General features: G+C 39.9%; 1 protein-coding gene across 1 annotated transcript in view; it reads right to left on the bottom strand.

Annotated features, from left to right (window-relative positions):
- Positions 1-7,655: 7,655 nt before the first annotated feature.
- Positions 7,656-17,808, bottom strand: part of LOC136863618 (thialysine N-epsilon-acetyltransferase) — a 189,265-nt gene continuing 179,112 nt past the window's right edge. Inside the window, exons 6-7 of the mRNA XM_067139989.2 lie at positions 11,129-11,274; positions 7,656-7,938 (exon numbers count right to left, since the gene is read on the bottom strand). Of these exons, the coding sequence (XP_066996090.2) occupies positions 7,747-7,938; positions 11,129-11,274 (338 nt within the window). The 3' untranslated portion in view covers positions 7,656-7,746. The remainder of the gene's footprint in view (positions 7,939-11,128; positions 11,275-17,808) is intronic.

Below are 17,808 nucleotides of genomic sequence, written 5' to 3' on the forward strand. Positions count from 1 at the left end.
GCAGGCATACTCATCATCAAGGTTCTGGTCAACCACGTCTGACCACCACATGCCGTATTGTGCACCAAGCAAATTGTAACCCCTTCAGATCTGCGCCTGCCATTTGAGAACAAGTAAGATTCTGTGTCATCCCGCACCATTAATCAGAGACTAGCAGCGGCCAGACTAGGGAATTACCATCCCATGCATAAGCTGCGTTAACACCACAACAGTAACGGCTGGCGTTTGGAATGGCGTTGTGACCAGGAAGCATGGACTGCTGAAGAATGGCATTGCATTGTGTTCAGTGATGAATTGCGTTTCTGCACTACTCTTGATGACATCGTCTGAGAATATGGCACCAACCTGGGCAGAGGTCCCATTCTTCCAATGTTCTGGAGAGACAGTGATGTTACTCCTGGTGTCATGGTGTGGACAGCCATTGGGTATGACTACAAGTCACGACTGGTAGTGATTGAGGGAAATCTGAGGGCACAGCAGTACGTCACAGACTTCCTGTGTCCTCATGCGATAGTATTGTGGTGCCATTTTTCAATAGGACAATGCTCGTCCACAAACGGTAGTCTCTATGAACTATCTGTGTGTTGTTGAGGTACTCCTGTGGCCAGTAAGATCCCCAGATCTGTCCTCGGTAGAACATGTATGGGACCAGCTTGAAGGTGAACTCCATCCAAATGCCAGTATCCAGGATATCAAGGACTAGTTACAACACTTGTGGGCCAGCTTATCTCAGGAGAGGATACAACGGCTTTAAGACACCCTTCCAAATAGAATCAGTACATGCATCCAGGCCAGATGGGGTGCAATGTCATACTAATAAACAGGCTCGTACTGCCAAGTTCTTTGTAAATTTGACTTGATTTTGTAATCACTGAAATCACACATCATAAACCTCTCTGCATGTGGTTTCATTTTGTTTCCTCCTCCTCTTTTGGGTGCTTCAATTCTTTTGTTAGGCAGTGTATATACTCATAAAGAATTGATTCTGCCATAATGGGCAAATGGCACTGTGCTGGGCTTGGTGAATTGAATAGGAGGACATTGAATGTAACAGCGAAGATGTAAGACTTCAGAGGGGCTGTTATGAATAACAGTTGACTACAGGATTGGTAAGACACGAGACCTCAGCATATTTGATCGTTGCCAGATTGTCGAAGCCAGATGTATGGGTCACTCCATCTCTGAAGTCGTGTAGGCACAGAGCTTTCCAAAGGACGCCGTATCAAAAGTGTACCGTGAGTACGTGGATTCGGGCAAAACCACCACAGCCAGGGTCAATAATGACAGGGGTCGCGGTCTGCAAATAGACAGGCCATAGTGCAGTGGATCACTCATCAGTTCAATGCTGGATGATGAAGATGTATTAGCAACAAAACCATCCAGAACCATCTCCTCGCCTTGGGGCATAGAAGCAAGTGTTCCACTAAGATACCTCTGCTCCATACCTGTCACAAGGCACAACGACTGATATGTGCAATGGAATACCACCATCAAATGTTCAAAGCATGGAAAAAGGTCGTCTGGCTGATGAGTCGAGGTACCATTTTATACAGTATACGCCGATGGCTAGGTACGCATGCATTGTCGACCATATAAGTCAATGGATTCCACTTGCCAGCAGGATACAATTCAGGTTGGTGGTGGTGGTATCCTTGCATGAGGACTGTTCATGCGGGTTGAAATGGGACCCTTGGTACATATGACGAAGTCCCTCACTGGCCAAACATTACAGGAACCTGCTGAAAGTTATTTTCACATCCTTGTTCACCCCCAGCACCTTGCAGAAGACTTGTAAGTACGGAAAGACAATGCTCCAGCCCATCACTCCCAAAATTGTGGTTTACTGGTTCAATGAGCAGTTCACGGATGTGAAGATGCTTGCCTGACCCCCCCGAGGAGCCCTGATCTCACTCTTATTGAGCACATCTGGGATGCTGTTGAGAGGGGTGAGCGTGTCCTGCCAATCTCCGACCAATTCTTGTGGATTATGGGAGGCTATGCAGGGATCATGGGAAAACTAATTGAAGGATAGTTTACGACACATTATCTCATGTAAACAACACACCCTCCCTTGATGAGGAACTAGACGTGGAACGCAACTCTCTGCCTGAAATCTTAGATATACTGCTATGGCTTACACTGCATCCCACTGCTACATTACACAGGCGTTTCTTTATTTGGTTTTAAATGAGAAGGACAGAGACTTGACCAGACTCTTCTGGTTCAGGATTAACACTTTATACACTACCATATTTTAACATGAACCCTGGCTGCGAACTGGGTCTTTTCCTGATTTTTTGTATATTATTACAGAACAGCGAAAGATAGTACATACCTGATTTTTTTATCACATGAAGATGTCAGCTACCCAAAATAAAGATGTTAATAAGGAAGTACATATCTGAAGTAATGTAATTATACTAGTTTTATGAAAACATTAAAATATTTATGGGGAAGAAATTTTAACATTCAAGTTATACGAATAAGCCTTGCTCAATTGATAAAAATAAATCATTTAATATGCCTACTTAAGCCATAAATAAACACAATTACATTTGAAACACAAAATATACCTATTGGTATAGTAGCTCTGAAAACATAGTGCTATGCACAGTCCAACCTTGCACTCTTTGCATCACCATCTACTTTCTTTTCATGGTACAGGTAAATCATCAGCCTTCATCTCTTCATCTAAACAAAAAAATTCTAGACAGGTGAGGTATTCCTATCGTATGTATTCAGAGTAAACTAATGCAGCTAAAAACTTCCATTTGAAAGTGATGTAACAAATAAAAATCTCACCTGAACTTTCACTTGATATGTTATCTGGTTTGTAAACACCTTCATCATCACTGTCATCTATTTCTGAACCCCCTTCTCCCGATAAAATATCCAAGATATCACTATCATCGAGCCGGCGTGAAGACACGTTTGTGCAGTAACACAGCTGACAGCGCGACCGATTTGGTGCGCTCAGCACACGGCACATCGAGTGATTCTGTAGAGGTCATGGCAAGGAGAAACTACCCTTTTTACAGTTTCAGTTTGAACTTCCTGTTAACTGCTGCACTCTAATGGACAGTAGATAAACTACTAAACTGAGAGTCAATTCAAGACCTAAGTGGTCCCTTTGATGTTAGACAGACTTCTGGTCAGTGAAGAGGCTTCCACAGCAGTGAATAGTTCCTAGGTTTGTTGCTTGTTTCTGAAGTCAGGAGCTTCCCTCAGTTTGGTTAGATATTCTGGTAAACTGAGTTGACCAATTAAAAATTTATGCCCTGTAAAAATATGAAAAATACTTCACAAGTTGTATGTTATTTGGGTTCATTACCAACTCTTATCTTTCATACACAGATGGCTGTGAATAGATGTTGTTCTCAATGGTATTTGTAGCAAAATATATAATTACTTAACATGAGATTGATATCTTACTGCATTCTGTACTTACTATGATCTGTTCAAGTTCATTCCACTGCTGTTTATTTTTCATAATTTTTATGACGTGAAGATAGATCCAAGAACAATGTTGGCAATACTGGCTGCAATAGCATGCTCAGTATTCATAATGGCTGCCAGCTGTGAGCAACAAATGGGTGATGCTGTGATGCTTGAGTCACCGATGAATACTTCAAAGCTAATAAAAATGAGGGGAAATTAAGAGAAAAGTCTAAACAAATCGTTCTGAACGTTTACAGTAGGCTATGAGATGAGAATCTGCTGTGGACTATGGAAGAAGTGGTGAAATAATCGCTCAGCTGACAGACGTTCCTACGCACAGTGTTTACAGTGCTCACACGGAATTTAAAGGAATTCGTATGTTTTCTTGTGATACTATATCATATATGCTGCCCTGTGGTTGTTATATATATGTCGTGAGTGTTTCTTATGACACGTCTCTCTACAGTTGCTGAAAATTTAGTTTTAATTTTAAGAAAGTGTCTGAATTATATAGACAAGCAATCAAGGCGGTAAGGAAAGTGAAACAAAACGCAACTCAACTAAGCTGCATGCCAGATTTGTGTGACAGAAAAAATGTGTTCGTTTGGCTGTTCGTCAGTAGTCCTCTGTATCAGCTCAGTTCGAACTATGCACTCGCCGTAAGTAAAACAGGAATGCCTTAACATGGTATGGGTACAGGATCATTCTTCTTCTTTTTCTACCACTTTTTCCCACACCTGTGGGGTTGCGGGTACGAACTGTGCCTCACATGTTCTTTGGCCCTGTTTTACAGCCGGATGCCCTTTCTGATGCCAACCCTATATGGAGGGATGTAATCATTATTGCATGTTCCTGTGGTGGTTGGTAGTGTAGTGTGTTGTCTGAATATGAAGAGGAAAGTGTTCGAACAAACACAAACGCCCAGTCCCCGGGCCAGAAAAATTAATCAGAGGCGTTAAAATCCCTGACCCAGCCGGGAATCGTACCCGGGACCCTCTGAACCGAAAGCCTCAACAATGACCATTCAGCCAATGAGTCGGACTATGGGTATAGGATCATTAGCATACTCAAAATAATAATAAATAATTTGTACTTTATATTCGTAACTATCCTCTACCTGCACAAATGTTTTCATGAGGAGATCACGAGTTCATTTTTACCTTCCAAATGACGAGACTACAATATTTACAACATTCCTGGAAACACTGTATTTTGCAATCCCACTCACAGGTGGGTTTTCAACTTGTTGAAATGTGAGAAATTGCCACTGACAGTCGTTGCACGAGAGCTGAATTGTATACTCATGTCATCATACTTTTTGTTATAAGTCCCTATGTGCCTCACACAAATTGCATTATGAAATAGAAATAAACCTTGCTTCTCTTGCCTCAGTATTCATCAGTAATCTGTAGGTTGTACATGATCAATAAAGGAATAAATAGGTACGGTACGTAATCAAAGTACAACGATGTGAAAGGAAGCAATTTCTTTTGATGCTACACCATTTGAGATGAAGTATTTGTGTCAAATAGGTGCTCAACTTCAATAATAAGCCAGTTGCGGCAGAGGAGAACCGAGACGGGAAGGGGAAACAGGGGAAGTGCTCACACATGGAAGGATACTTTTCCTCAGCTCTAGAGTTGACTTTCACCACACCTATTCACCTGCAGCCCATTCTTACTCTCAATAACACCGAGGGAGCATGCAGAGAGGAACATTTTCCACCACTGTGCCACTTATAGACAACAATACATTCATGGATAACTTTGTAACGGGTGCAAAGAGTGACGACTGAACAATCACCATATACTATGAACATACGGCACTGATGAAATTGATCAACTTTCCCTTGTCCAAATTGGCATCTGTTGTAAAGCACAGCTAAGTTCTATGATCCACTTAGGTTATTCTCCCTGTCTCTCTTGTAGGGAAACCGTTATTTCAGAACACGTGGTGCAGGGCAATGACTGTGACAAGCTCTTGCCCACTAACCTGACAAAATGACCCAGGTGCACGTCCCCCAATGGCTAGCTACAACACATGGAAAAGGCTCCCAGGTGCATGTATTCTGTAATGCTTCTGAACGGGCATACGGTTAAGCCACAGAAGATAACATCCTGATTCATTTATCCTGTAGCAATAATAGGCTCACACCTGTCACGATTAGAACTTCTGAGGGCACTGGTAGGAACATGACTACTGCATAACTTCTGCCAGTCAACGGGTTTTGACATCACTCAGGCAGTACTATGGACAGATTCCATGGCGAGTCTGAGCTGGATATGCAGTGATCCAAACAGATGGAAGAACTTCATCTGTAATCGTGTCATGGAAATGCAAACCTACACAACTCCTACACAATGGTGATACTACACAGGATACCGTGTCCGACTCGTTGGCTGAATGGTCAGCATACTGGCCTTCAGTTCATAGGGTTCCGGGTTAGATTCCCGGGCGGGTCGGGGATTTTAACCTTCATTGGTTAATTCCAATGTCTCGGGGGCTGGATGTTTGTGCTGTCCCTAACATCCCTGCAACTCACATACCACACACAACACTATCCTCCACCATAATAACACGCAGTTACCTACACATGGCAGATGCCGCCCAACCTCATCGGAGGGTCTGCCTTACAAGGGCTGCACCCGGCTAGCAATAGCCACATGAAATTACAATCAGATTTATCACCTATCAAACAAATCTGGGACCACGTGATGCACTAACTTAAGCAGCCTAGGAGTTTACATGATGTAAAAGACTAGGTGCAACAAATGTGGACAGACATGCCACAGAACACCATACAAAACTTGTTTGGCTTCATGCCTGCTTGTATGACATCCAAGTATCCAGTTTAAAGGCAGACTAACAAGATAGTAGTGTGTCCCTTTAAGTATTTATTATTCCACAATAAACTATCCTTATGCTCTGATATTGTTATCACTTCAAGTTTCCAACAACTCCTATCGAACTATCATCCATCAGAAACTTCAAGACAAGTTAGATTTATTTCTTTCTGCTAGTGTCTTAACGTTGCAGTAACAGACTGAAGGTTTTCGGCGATGAAAGGATGGAAAAGTAGTGGACGTGGCAATAATTAAGGTACAGCCCCAGCATTTGCCTGGTGAGAAAATGGTAAACCACAGAAAACCATCTTCAGGACTGCAGACGGTGGGATTCAAACTCATCCTCTCCCAAATGCAAGCTCACAGTCCAACAACTCCTCCTTGGGGCATAGTTTTAATTGACAATGAGTGTGTGTCAAGTCAAGTCTGTCTTAACACAATGCTGTCCGCTCACGTATCAATACGTGTTTGTGCAAGTCTGTCTTCTGATGCCATCTAAAGGTTATTGAGGAACTATTTGGAGATTGTCGTTGATGTGCCTAAATGGTAGAAAAACTATGCTTCTTTTAGTACTGGTTTTGCCCGTTTTAGTGCGTCAGTTGCATTTGTTTTTGCCTTCGAATATCTTCCGTGTATCCATCAATGCTAGTAAACAAAAATGGCAGCCCCGGTAAACAAAAACAGTGGACTGACTCCTTGTGATATTATACATGAATTATACGCTGATAATTTGTCATATGTTTCCCGTGATTGTGAGGAGAGTGAAGATGAATTGTCTAATTATAATTCTAGTACTAGTGTCATGCATTTATGTGGAAGTGATGCGTTGAATGACACGTTTATTGCACCATGTGAGCAATGACCTGATGCTTCAGACAGCAAAGATGGTCTAGATGTAAGTACTGTTGATAATATTCTCCCTATTTCTGGCAGTGAGTGGCCTGACAGGAAATTATACTGTTTTTGGAGTCTTTCTCGTGGACGCCTGGCGTTAAAATTTCACCGAGTGAACCTGAAAATATAGGTTGTGATGTCAAGTTGTTCATTTGTAATGATTTGTCGGCGTATATGGTGGAGGAATCAAACAGATATCAATACCAGAATGAACCGAAATATAAAAACTCACCAAAAACATTAAAGTGGACAGATATAACTGTAAATGAACCTAAAATTATTAAATTATGATACCCTGCAATAACTCCATGTCTCTGCCAAAACCTTCCGGCCACAGGGGCCAGTTATACGTCAGATAGGCCGGACAGCAATGTGTTAATTTAAATAAGAGTTCCTCTGAATGAAATATCTGATTTAATATAAAATTATGATTAGATGCAATAATGTAGAGTATATGAGATAATTAAAAGTACAGGTACATACATTTAATCTTTTATTATTGAGGGACTAACAGAAACACTGACATTTTTCAAAAGAGAAAATGTGGAGGAAAATCAATTTTTTTAAAGCCCTAAGGTGAAACACTGGTGTCCCTTTTTTTAAGAACTGCTAAATGTCTGAGGGCTTCTTTTTCCAAGCGATAATGATGCCAGCCCTCCGCAGTTGTCAGGTCCACTGCTCCCTTACGTTTGTAGAACTCTGTAGCAGGGTTCCAGTTAAGCACTACAAAATCTAGTCGACAGCATCCTTTATCGAATGCTTCCTGTAACAAATATAAATGAAGAAGCTAAGTGAAGGCATGAATTTCTCAAAATAATCTAACATAATGAATTATCTATCACCTGTCAACATTAGCATGGCACAGGAACAAAACAGATGACAATAACAGGCATGGAATAGTAACTACAAAGTTCTTGCACCTTCCTATATTCAAAATCCATCAAGTTAGCCTTAATTATATTCATAATACATAATAATTTTCAGTTTTGACTTGGTTGATCTATAACTGTGAGGTTCCTCAGTCCGTCAACACTAATTTAGAATAAATAAAATTACAAAATACCTGGGAAAGAAAAGATTTAACAACAGCTTATACCTGAAAGATATATTTTACAATAATTGAAATCAGAATGTTTTGTTCATGAAAGAAAATAATAATATTAAAAATGATGATGATGATGATGATGATGATGATGATGATGATGATGATGATGATGATGATGATGATGGCTGTCAGCACTAATCCACCCTCTGCACAAGAAAGGTGATAAAAAGAGTGTCAACAACTATAGGGGCATCTCATTAGTATCTGTTCCCTAGAAGATTTTCTCCAAAGTAGTTCAGAACAGAATAGAAGCTCACCTTGACCAACAGATTGGGGAATACCAGGCTGGCTTCAGAAAAAGCCATTCGTGCCCAGAACAGATCTTTAACCTGAAGAGCATCATCAGGTACAAGAAGACAGGAGGACACAGTTATGTGGTTGTGTTTGTTGACTTTCAGAAAGCATATGACTCCACTGACCGCGAGTCATTAATGAATATTTTGGAAGAGTTTGGAATGGACGATATGTAAAGAAATTTGATCAAACAAACTCTAACCAACACAGTGTCGAAAGTAAAATTTATGGGTGAGATCTCAGAACCATTTACAATCAGAACAGGTGTCAGACAGGGAGATGGACTATCCCCACTACTCTTCAATTGTGTTTTGGAAAAATTCATTCAAGAGTGGAGGAAGTTGCTGGACCAAGAAGAAACAAAAGATCAGTTCAGACTTGGTCCTAAGCACAAAAGGGGCATACGTTGACTGTCTGGCCTTTGTGGATGATCTGGTCATTTTTGCTAACAACACAGATTCAGCAGTCAACAAGATCAATAGGCTGTCAGAAGTTGCTGAAAATGTACGACTCCAGATTTCTATTCCGAAGACAACATATATGACAAACATATGTGATGGACCTGAATTGATGATCACTAATCTTGGAAAAATCAGTTGAGTCAAGAATTTCAGATATCTTGGTGAAGTCATCCAGCACAATGGATTAGAAGAGGAATCAATCAATGTCAGGATGAGGAAGTTAGACTAGGCATACCAAATTACAAAGAATATCTATAATAAAAAGTCTATGAGTATGGGGGCCAAGTTCCAACACTATAACACAGTTGTAAAACCTGAGGGATTATATGCATCTGAAACTTTGACCTTAAGTAGTAAATCAAGCTGACTGGCTGGAAAAAAGAGAGCACAGGATACTAAGAAAAATCCTAGATAATAGGTGGGTTGATGGACAGTGGCAAATGAGACCAAATGAGAATTTGTACAGTAAGACAGAACCTCTCACAGCATCAATTAAGAAGGGACGGCTATTATTTTATGGTCATCTCTTGAGGATGACTGATGATCGACTAACAAAAAGAAAATGGAATTTTATTCAATCCAAGGCAACAAGGCCAGGATGGTTTCAGGAATGCAAAAAAGATCTGAGGCAGATTGGTATTTCTGACCAAGAAATTCATGACAGGAACGCATTCAGAAGATTGGTGAACAACTATCAAGGTTTCAAAATGGCATCAACTTCCAGAAGATGGAAAGGACCTTTGTCTGAAGAGCATAAACAGGCACTCGTTGCTGGGCTTTGAAGATACTGGCAGGAAGTCAAAGCCAGAACAAAAACAAGACTTAGACACTAAAATGAAATTGGTTGTTACCACGCAGTCCATGGAGGCTCAACTCGATATATAGAATAAAAATAAAACATAATAATAGTAATAATTTAAATATGAATTGATAAATATTATTATTAACAAGTGTAAAAACATTTATGTTAAATTTCTGCAAATGCCCGCTTAATAAATGTTGAAATGTCTAAACTTATTTAATGAAGTACTCCTCTTGTGTTTCCTCTCCCCTCACCAGTACAGCTAGGAATGCAACGTATCATCTCTGATGAACTGTCGTACACTGTAGCAGTATCATTTTACAAACAAACTTCTTCTTGATCAAGACCGTCTTGAACCACTACAATACTCGCTGACATACAGGAGTCGTGAACTCGTAATCGTCTCGTAAAAGGCTCTACCTTTTCTCATAACTCACTCGCGATTGATGCAATACTGACTCATTCTGGGCCTGTTCTTCATTGTTAATCAGCTCTAGTCTCTAGCTTCTTCTAAGTGATTTTTTATCATGAGCCTCAATAATTTGCTGGTGCTATTGTTTTGCCTGCTGCTGGCCCCCTCTGATGGGATTGTTATCTCTTGCCAGTATTGTAGCTTCCACCAACACCTCCCCCGCAATTCCACACCTGCACTCTCAGCCTTTATTGACACAATATAATTTTACATCATCTCTTGCTGAATTACTTTCACTAAGTCATTCAAAAATTTCTGGTTCCAAATCTCAATAAATCAGAAGCCAATTCATATCATCACTTAACATATAATGCCATGATATCTAGTGATTGGTACAGTCATATACTGAGCTCAGCAGGAAGTTAGTCACATAATATACCAAAGGTTACTGCATATGGCAAAATTTTACATAGAAACCAATAATCATCCATGGGGGATGTTAGGAGTCAGTGCTGAATTTCTCAGCTTATCTTAGTTATTTCTGGGGTTATTAGAGCTACCCTGGCTCTTTCTGGATTTTTAAGAGGAGTTTATGACCAGGACGTCCTTCCTGAGATGACTTTCCAGGAGAAAATTCCACCCTCGGACCACCCAGATTTCAACTTTGGCCACCTGGGTGGAAAGCCAGCAGCTAAGGCACAACGCAAATCATAAACCCCAGATGTCACGAGCCAATAACAAATAATTTACACAAAAAATGAAATAAATAATGACAAAAGGTTTACACTCACAACACTCAAAGCTTACATCCCCCCATATGTTTTGTCTACATAAACACCAAACTAAAAAAAAAAAAACTAACAATATGAATATGCTTACCTTGGCCACTCTATCGAAGAGTGCAGAGCCAATACCCAGAGAGCGACAATCATTTGTTACATATATATCTTCCAGATACAGAGAGGGGCCATTCCAAGTGGAGTAAGTGAAGAAGTAGAGAGCATAGCCAACGAGTCGACCAGTACCTAAAACAGAATACAGTAAGTTATATACGTTATCGAAAGAGAAATTCACAACCTGCAAGTCTGAACTAAGGACTACAGGACTCCAAAAGCCGAGTATGACATTCCTGCTATTTTTTTGTATCATGCTCTACCCTTTCATATTTCTTATTGACTTTCCTTGATCCATGGAATCTTTTATTATTTATAGTATATCCATTCTGGATGATGGCAACCACTGTAGCTGTGTCTTTCCTAGTGACCGCTGCTTGAAATAGTTCTGTTTTTTTTTTTTTTAATCTAGGTTCTCTAACTTGTTAATTACGACACCATTCTGCTACAAACACTTATCCTCCATGGCATTTTTTCTTGCAGAATGGATTGCAGTAGCTGGTATCAGCTGCTTCTCTTAATCGAAACATGACTGAGATATTGGATCTTCCTTTGTTTTGCAGGTGTCAGTACTTCCTTTTATTTCTTCATTGTCCATAGAGTTTCATTTCTGTCACATAATCTGTCCACAAAACGTATAAATCCTCCTAAGTTTGTTGAAAATATTTAAGAAAAACTAGGTAAATAATAGGGAATCTTCCATCTGGGTGACAGCCCTAAATGCAGATCATTGTTGACTGATTAACTGGTATACAGCCACATCTCAACTTCTTGCTAGCTGCCTCTGTCAATATCAGCATTTTCATAAAAGAGAACAGAGTACCTCTATACATTGGTGCAACAAAAAACAGATAGCAAAAAAAATTCAGAAAAGGAGAGAGAGAACAGAGAACACATAACAATGAAGTTAGGTCTGGTCTCACACACAGTTCCTTTTAGTCACACTAGCTCATAGTAAAATATGAATAAGGAAAATATAATCAGAGAATGGCAAGATATGGCATGGTGGTACAGGAAAACATATTCTGTAATATGAACTGTGAGTCTTTAAAATTTCCACAAACACTCCATCTTGAACGGATGCATTTCTGTCATTGATTTCTCTATGAAGATATGATCAAAACATCAATCAAATTAATTTTGTTTTCTTGCAGAAACACCATCCAGTTAGGGAGGTTATTAAATGATAAGAAAAATAAATTCACCAATGAGAAGAGAAAGATGTTGCAAGTCTCTTAGGGTTGCTGTCTACTCCCACTTTAAAGTGACCACCAGCAAGGGAGGATGATTCTAACCAAACAAAACCAAACCCCATGGCACTACAGCCCTTGACGGGCCTTGGCCTACCAAGCGACCGCTGCTCAGCCCAAAGGCCTGTAGATTACAAGGTGTCGTGTGGTCAGCATGACGAATCCTCTCAGCCGTTATTCTTGGCTTTCTAGACCGGGGAGGATGATTCTAGTCTTAAACATTGGCCTTAGGACACAGAAGCTCATAGAGCAAGGGAAAATACACTTAATTTGCATTTGGGACTGTAGTTTATGGTGAACATTAAATTTTTTTAGTCCAGAGCCCAGGTAAAAAGCAAGGAACTCTTATCATAATCAATAGGGTTCGAATGTTTATGACCTAAAGAAGCACAAAATATGTAAGCAAATCTATATACCTATATATAAAATAAGAGTTTTGTCTGCACATTGCACAGAATTTGAAAAGAATGGTATTGCTGTATCGGTCATGTCCATAGTAACAAGGAAATGCACTTTGCACTTTTCCGTAATTTCTGTCTGTCTGTCTGTCTGTCTGTCTGTCTGTCTGTCTGTCTGTCTGTCTGTCTGTCTGTCTGTCTGTCTGTCTGTCTGTCTGTCTGTCTGTCTGTCTGTCTGTCTGTCTGTCTGTTTGTATGTACACACATCATGAGAAAACGGCTACAGAGAATTTAATGAAAATTGGTACGTGAAGTCGGGGGATGAACCACTACAAGTTATATAGAATATATAGAATTAAATTTCCGATCATTTATGTCATACATTGTTACCATACCGGCTTTGATAACACAGATATTCATGAATTCGTATTTTTGTTGCCAAGTCCATATCAATGCCGAGCCACGAGTTAACAGAATGTAATGAAAGTCGGTATATAGAGTCGGGGAATAAGAAACTACAGTCTAAATTATAAACAATTGCATTCTCCCTGTATGAAATTGTAGTTTAGGGGAAGGCACCTAAAATGTAATTATTAAATACCTATGTTATTGGTCCTATCGAAAAGTACTACCTAACTAAAGTTATAGAGAATACAATTTCCGAGCATTTATGTTTCATTCAATTTTACCGTACCGACTATGATAAGAGTGGTGTTCCAGAGTCGGAAGAAAACTAAATGTGAAGGCCTACAATACTGATACCGCATAACATTGATCAACAATAACATTACATTGACCATTGTTTGTGGTGATGTTCGTTGTCTCTTATGCTGCTGCTCAACTGCGATAGATGGTATTACTGCTGCGTACCGAGTATAACAGCCTGACTGAATATTGGCAGGAAATAGCTGGGGAGTCAGAAAACTTTCTTCTTTAGCATGTCATTCCCCCGCTTCATACATTTTCTGATACCGTACTGCAGGTACGTAACTCACTGGTTCATCATAGTATTCCAGCTATTCGATCCCTACTCTGACGCGCTGTTTTGAATGAGCAGTGTGCACTCTTAAGGCAGAGGATCACGTAGTAGTAGTAGTAGTAGTAGTAGTAGTAGTAGTAGTAGTAGCAATGGTAGTAGTATGACCTGGTCTAGAATTACCATTTAGGCATATTCAAAATTATAGCACCACAACTAGCTGATGTCTGAAAAGAGCCGTTCCTTAAAAAGTTCTTTTTCCTCTTCACTTTTATTCAATTCTACATTCATTTTATTCAAAATTAGCAGTAAAGAGGGGGTTTCTCCTCTGGCTTGGAGGAAAAAATTGTCTCCAAATCAGATAGATTTTTCCACCGCCAGTGTAGTGAATTGATATTTTGCGACTCATCGGGTACTCCTAGGAAAGATATTAGTAAAAGGGCATAGCTTTTGCCCTGGGACTCTCCACTATTCGATCCCCCCTCCCCCACCAAAAAAAGACCAAGAGTGCTCATGGACCACGGCTTTCTGCGGCCTGGTCATTCCAGCTCTGGAACTTTGGACTGTTAGATTGGCAGCATAGTACTGTTCATTAAAAGTGTGAAAATGTGTGGTTTTTCATTTGATCGAGTATTTTATGCGAAATCATTGCTTTTACTCGCGCCACTCCAACTGACGTCATTTTAATGACCTTGTTCATTTCAGTTCGGAAAAGTACTAAAGACAGTCTTTCTGAGGATGTAAAAAGGCAGGTGGAGAGTGAGTGTCCACCATTACAACGCAATTCCCTAACGCAGTCGTCAGTGAGAAAAGACGTTTAGTGATTTCTTCGTCGCGTTTCTAGGGTAACGTTAAGAGCTATGCAATGTAACACAGTCTTGCTCACAACGTGTACTCTACCTAACCTACAATTCTGAATACAATGTAAAATTCCATAGCGAAGCACGGGTACATCAGCTAGTATGTCATAAAAACTAGTTGAATATAACCTAAAAAAAAGGTAAAATATGACTTAAGCATTTTAGGGATAGGTAGCAAATATTAGAGTATTACAAACGCTACATGTGCCAAAAAGTGATAAGCAAATGAATTGAAATGGCGTATGGCTTTTAGTGCCAGAAGTGTCAGAGGACAAGGTCGGCTCGCCAGATGCAGGTCTTTTGATTTGACACCTGTAGGCAACCTGCGCATCGTCATGATGAAATGGTCATGAAGACGACACATAACCCAGCCCCCGTGTGAATGGAATTAACCAATTATTGTTAAAATTCCTGACCCTGCCGGGAATCGAACCCAGAACCCCTGTGACCGAGGGCCAGCACGTTAACCATTTAGCCAAGTGATAAGCGATAATACAGAACATGTATTTAATCATGCAAACAGGCAGAGCTACAGTAGGTAAATTAAATTTATACATTAATTTAGTATCATAGCCCTGAGGCATAGTTCTCATTCTGTTTCCATTAGAAAAATTACCAAAAATGAAGTATTAGCACACTTTTTAGTAACTGTTGGCATACATTCATACATCTCTTTCTCGGAATCATGACTTCTAAACCTATCTGCTTCAGGAAAAGAACCTTTACTACAGTATTTTGAAATCCTGTGTTTGAAAATCGACACAGACAACATGTGCCTTGTTAAAAACAATGCCTCTATTTAGAAAAAAATGCTCAAAATATAACCAAATATGACCTTATATCACTAAAATGAGCAAAATATGACCAAAGCAATAAAAATGCCCAAAATATGCATTTATATGCAACACAGAAATGCTTTAAACAGGTCAAGGACCCATCATTCACAGTTACTTTTTAGATTTCGGGTAAAATAGCCTCACGAATGAAATATGACTTTTCCTTAACATCCAATCAGATATGTTTATTCCATGAATTATTAACATTATCAGCATCATTTAAGCTTTCAGCAATGCTTGGACAGTACCACGTCTATGAAGTACCAGTTTACGGGCTGTGGGATGTATTTTTTCAATCAAGATGAGTGGCTACTGAACGGCGAGCCACACTTCATCTAGGTGCACACTTGGAATTTTACAAAGGACTGTGCTGAATGTAGTAATAGATAGACCAAAGAAAGGCAAAGAGAAACCCACATCTTATTCAAAATCTCTGCAATGAAACTAGGCCTTCAACAAGATGCTTGCTTCAAGACTTGCCATACAGAGGGTAAAAGTAAACAACTGCCTGCACAAATTCATGTAAAGAACTCCCATTTCAGTTTTTGTTAAGTTTTAGCCATAACGCCTTCAAGGAGATGCTTCCTTCAAGACATGCCATACAGAGGGTAAAAGTAAACGACTGCCTGCCAACAAATTCATGTAAAGAACTCTAATTTCAGTTTTTGTTAAGTTTTAGCCATAAGAATAGATAGCACTGCACCCATACTATTCCAGAAAAATTCAAATTTATTCGAGTGCTAAGGGTTAATCATCAATATTTTAGTGACAAGGCAAGTCACAATGTAGCCTTATCATGGCCTTCACTCAGCATATTTCTAAGAAGCTCCAGATGCAGGTCTTTTGATTTGATGGCCAAAACTAAATTATAATGCTTATGAACAAGTGCAAAAATATTTCATCCCTTCGGAGACAGCAGCAAGTGGGACAGGGCAGTACAATACCTATAGAAAAAAAATGAAACAAACATTGGTAAAGCAAATATGCCCTGCATGTGACTGCCTCTTATTCCATGTCCCCAGTTTCAGTTCCCTGGCTATTCCAAGGACTGCACATAGAGGGCTGGAACGAGGTTCATTCAACCTTGTGAGGTTGACCGAGGAGCTGTTTTGTATGAGAAGCAACAGACCAAGGCACGAAAATAAGTATGATGAGGATGTGATCATTTCGACCAGGTGACACTTCAATATCTGGGCTGGGAAACAACCTTGTTAAGTCAATGACTGTATTTACTTATGAGCCAAATAAAATGAGAATTGTCTAAAATGATAATTCAATTTGCCAAATAAGACTCATATCTGACAGAGATTATGACTATATACAAAATGTTAGCCACTGAGCACAAGGAGAAACATGAATGCTGTGAGAAGCTGAGGAAGCAGGAACATTGTAGAGGATGTTCCAAAAGTCCTATTACTCCCCACCTACCTGTGTACTGTATGCTTTTTCTTGTTGCAGGTGATATTGGTTCATGAAAATAATGGCCAATGAATCTAATTACATCCTGGAGCTATGAATTATCATGAGTACCTAGGCTGATGAAAGACCACACACTGAAAGAGATTCAAAATTATTTCAACATTAGATTTAATACAGCTGCACCATCAAAACCAACAATATTATATTGGGAGAAGAAGCTATTTGAAACTGGTTCCATGAAAGACATCCCACACTCTGGAAGACCAACAACAAGAGCAGACATGTGTGCAGAATTTGCAGCATCAGTGGAACAGTCACCAAAACAGTCACTAAGTAAGTGATGAGGGGAACTGAACATCCCATTAATGACATTACAGCAACAAACATGGAAGGACCTAATGCCTAAAACCATTCAGACCCTTGTTTGGGAATGAGTTGAGTGATCAAGACTTGGAGAACCAACATGATGCCTGTGTGCGGCTACTGCAAGTGTTCGACACAATTTCCAGACGTGGAAAAGTGTTCTCAGATGAATGCGCCATCTGCCGTAGTGCAAAAGACAGAAATGCACTCATGTTCATAAAAACCAGAACACCTTGAAAGACTAGAGATAGGAAGTTCATATTCACAGGACATGTACATTAGTATGTTCTGAAGAAATAATTAGCATTGAACCATGTTGGCCCTCAGATTTGAGATCCACAGCGATATCTTGGTGCACCACCACTGACTGGTAAAATGTGCCTGCGGCTCTCATTGTCACTATAAACCAAAGGTAATGGATCAGTGTGACTTGAGCAGACCTGCAGGATGCTTCGCAAATGTGCATAAACATTCTAGACTGCAATGGTGTATGGAATGATGTCACTGGGGACAAGAATGGCAGCAGATAGTGTTTTTGGATGAATTCAGGTTCTGTTTGTTTGA

Source organism: Anabrus simplex, chromosome 1, assembly GCF_040414725.1.
Source record: "Anabrus simplex isolate iqAnaSimp1 chromosome 1, ASM4041472v1, whole genome shotgun sequence".
Classification (NCBI taxonomy): Eukaryota; Metazoa; Arthropoda; class Insecta; order Orthoptera; family Tettigoniidae; genus Anabrus; species Anabrus simplex.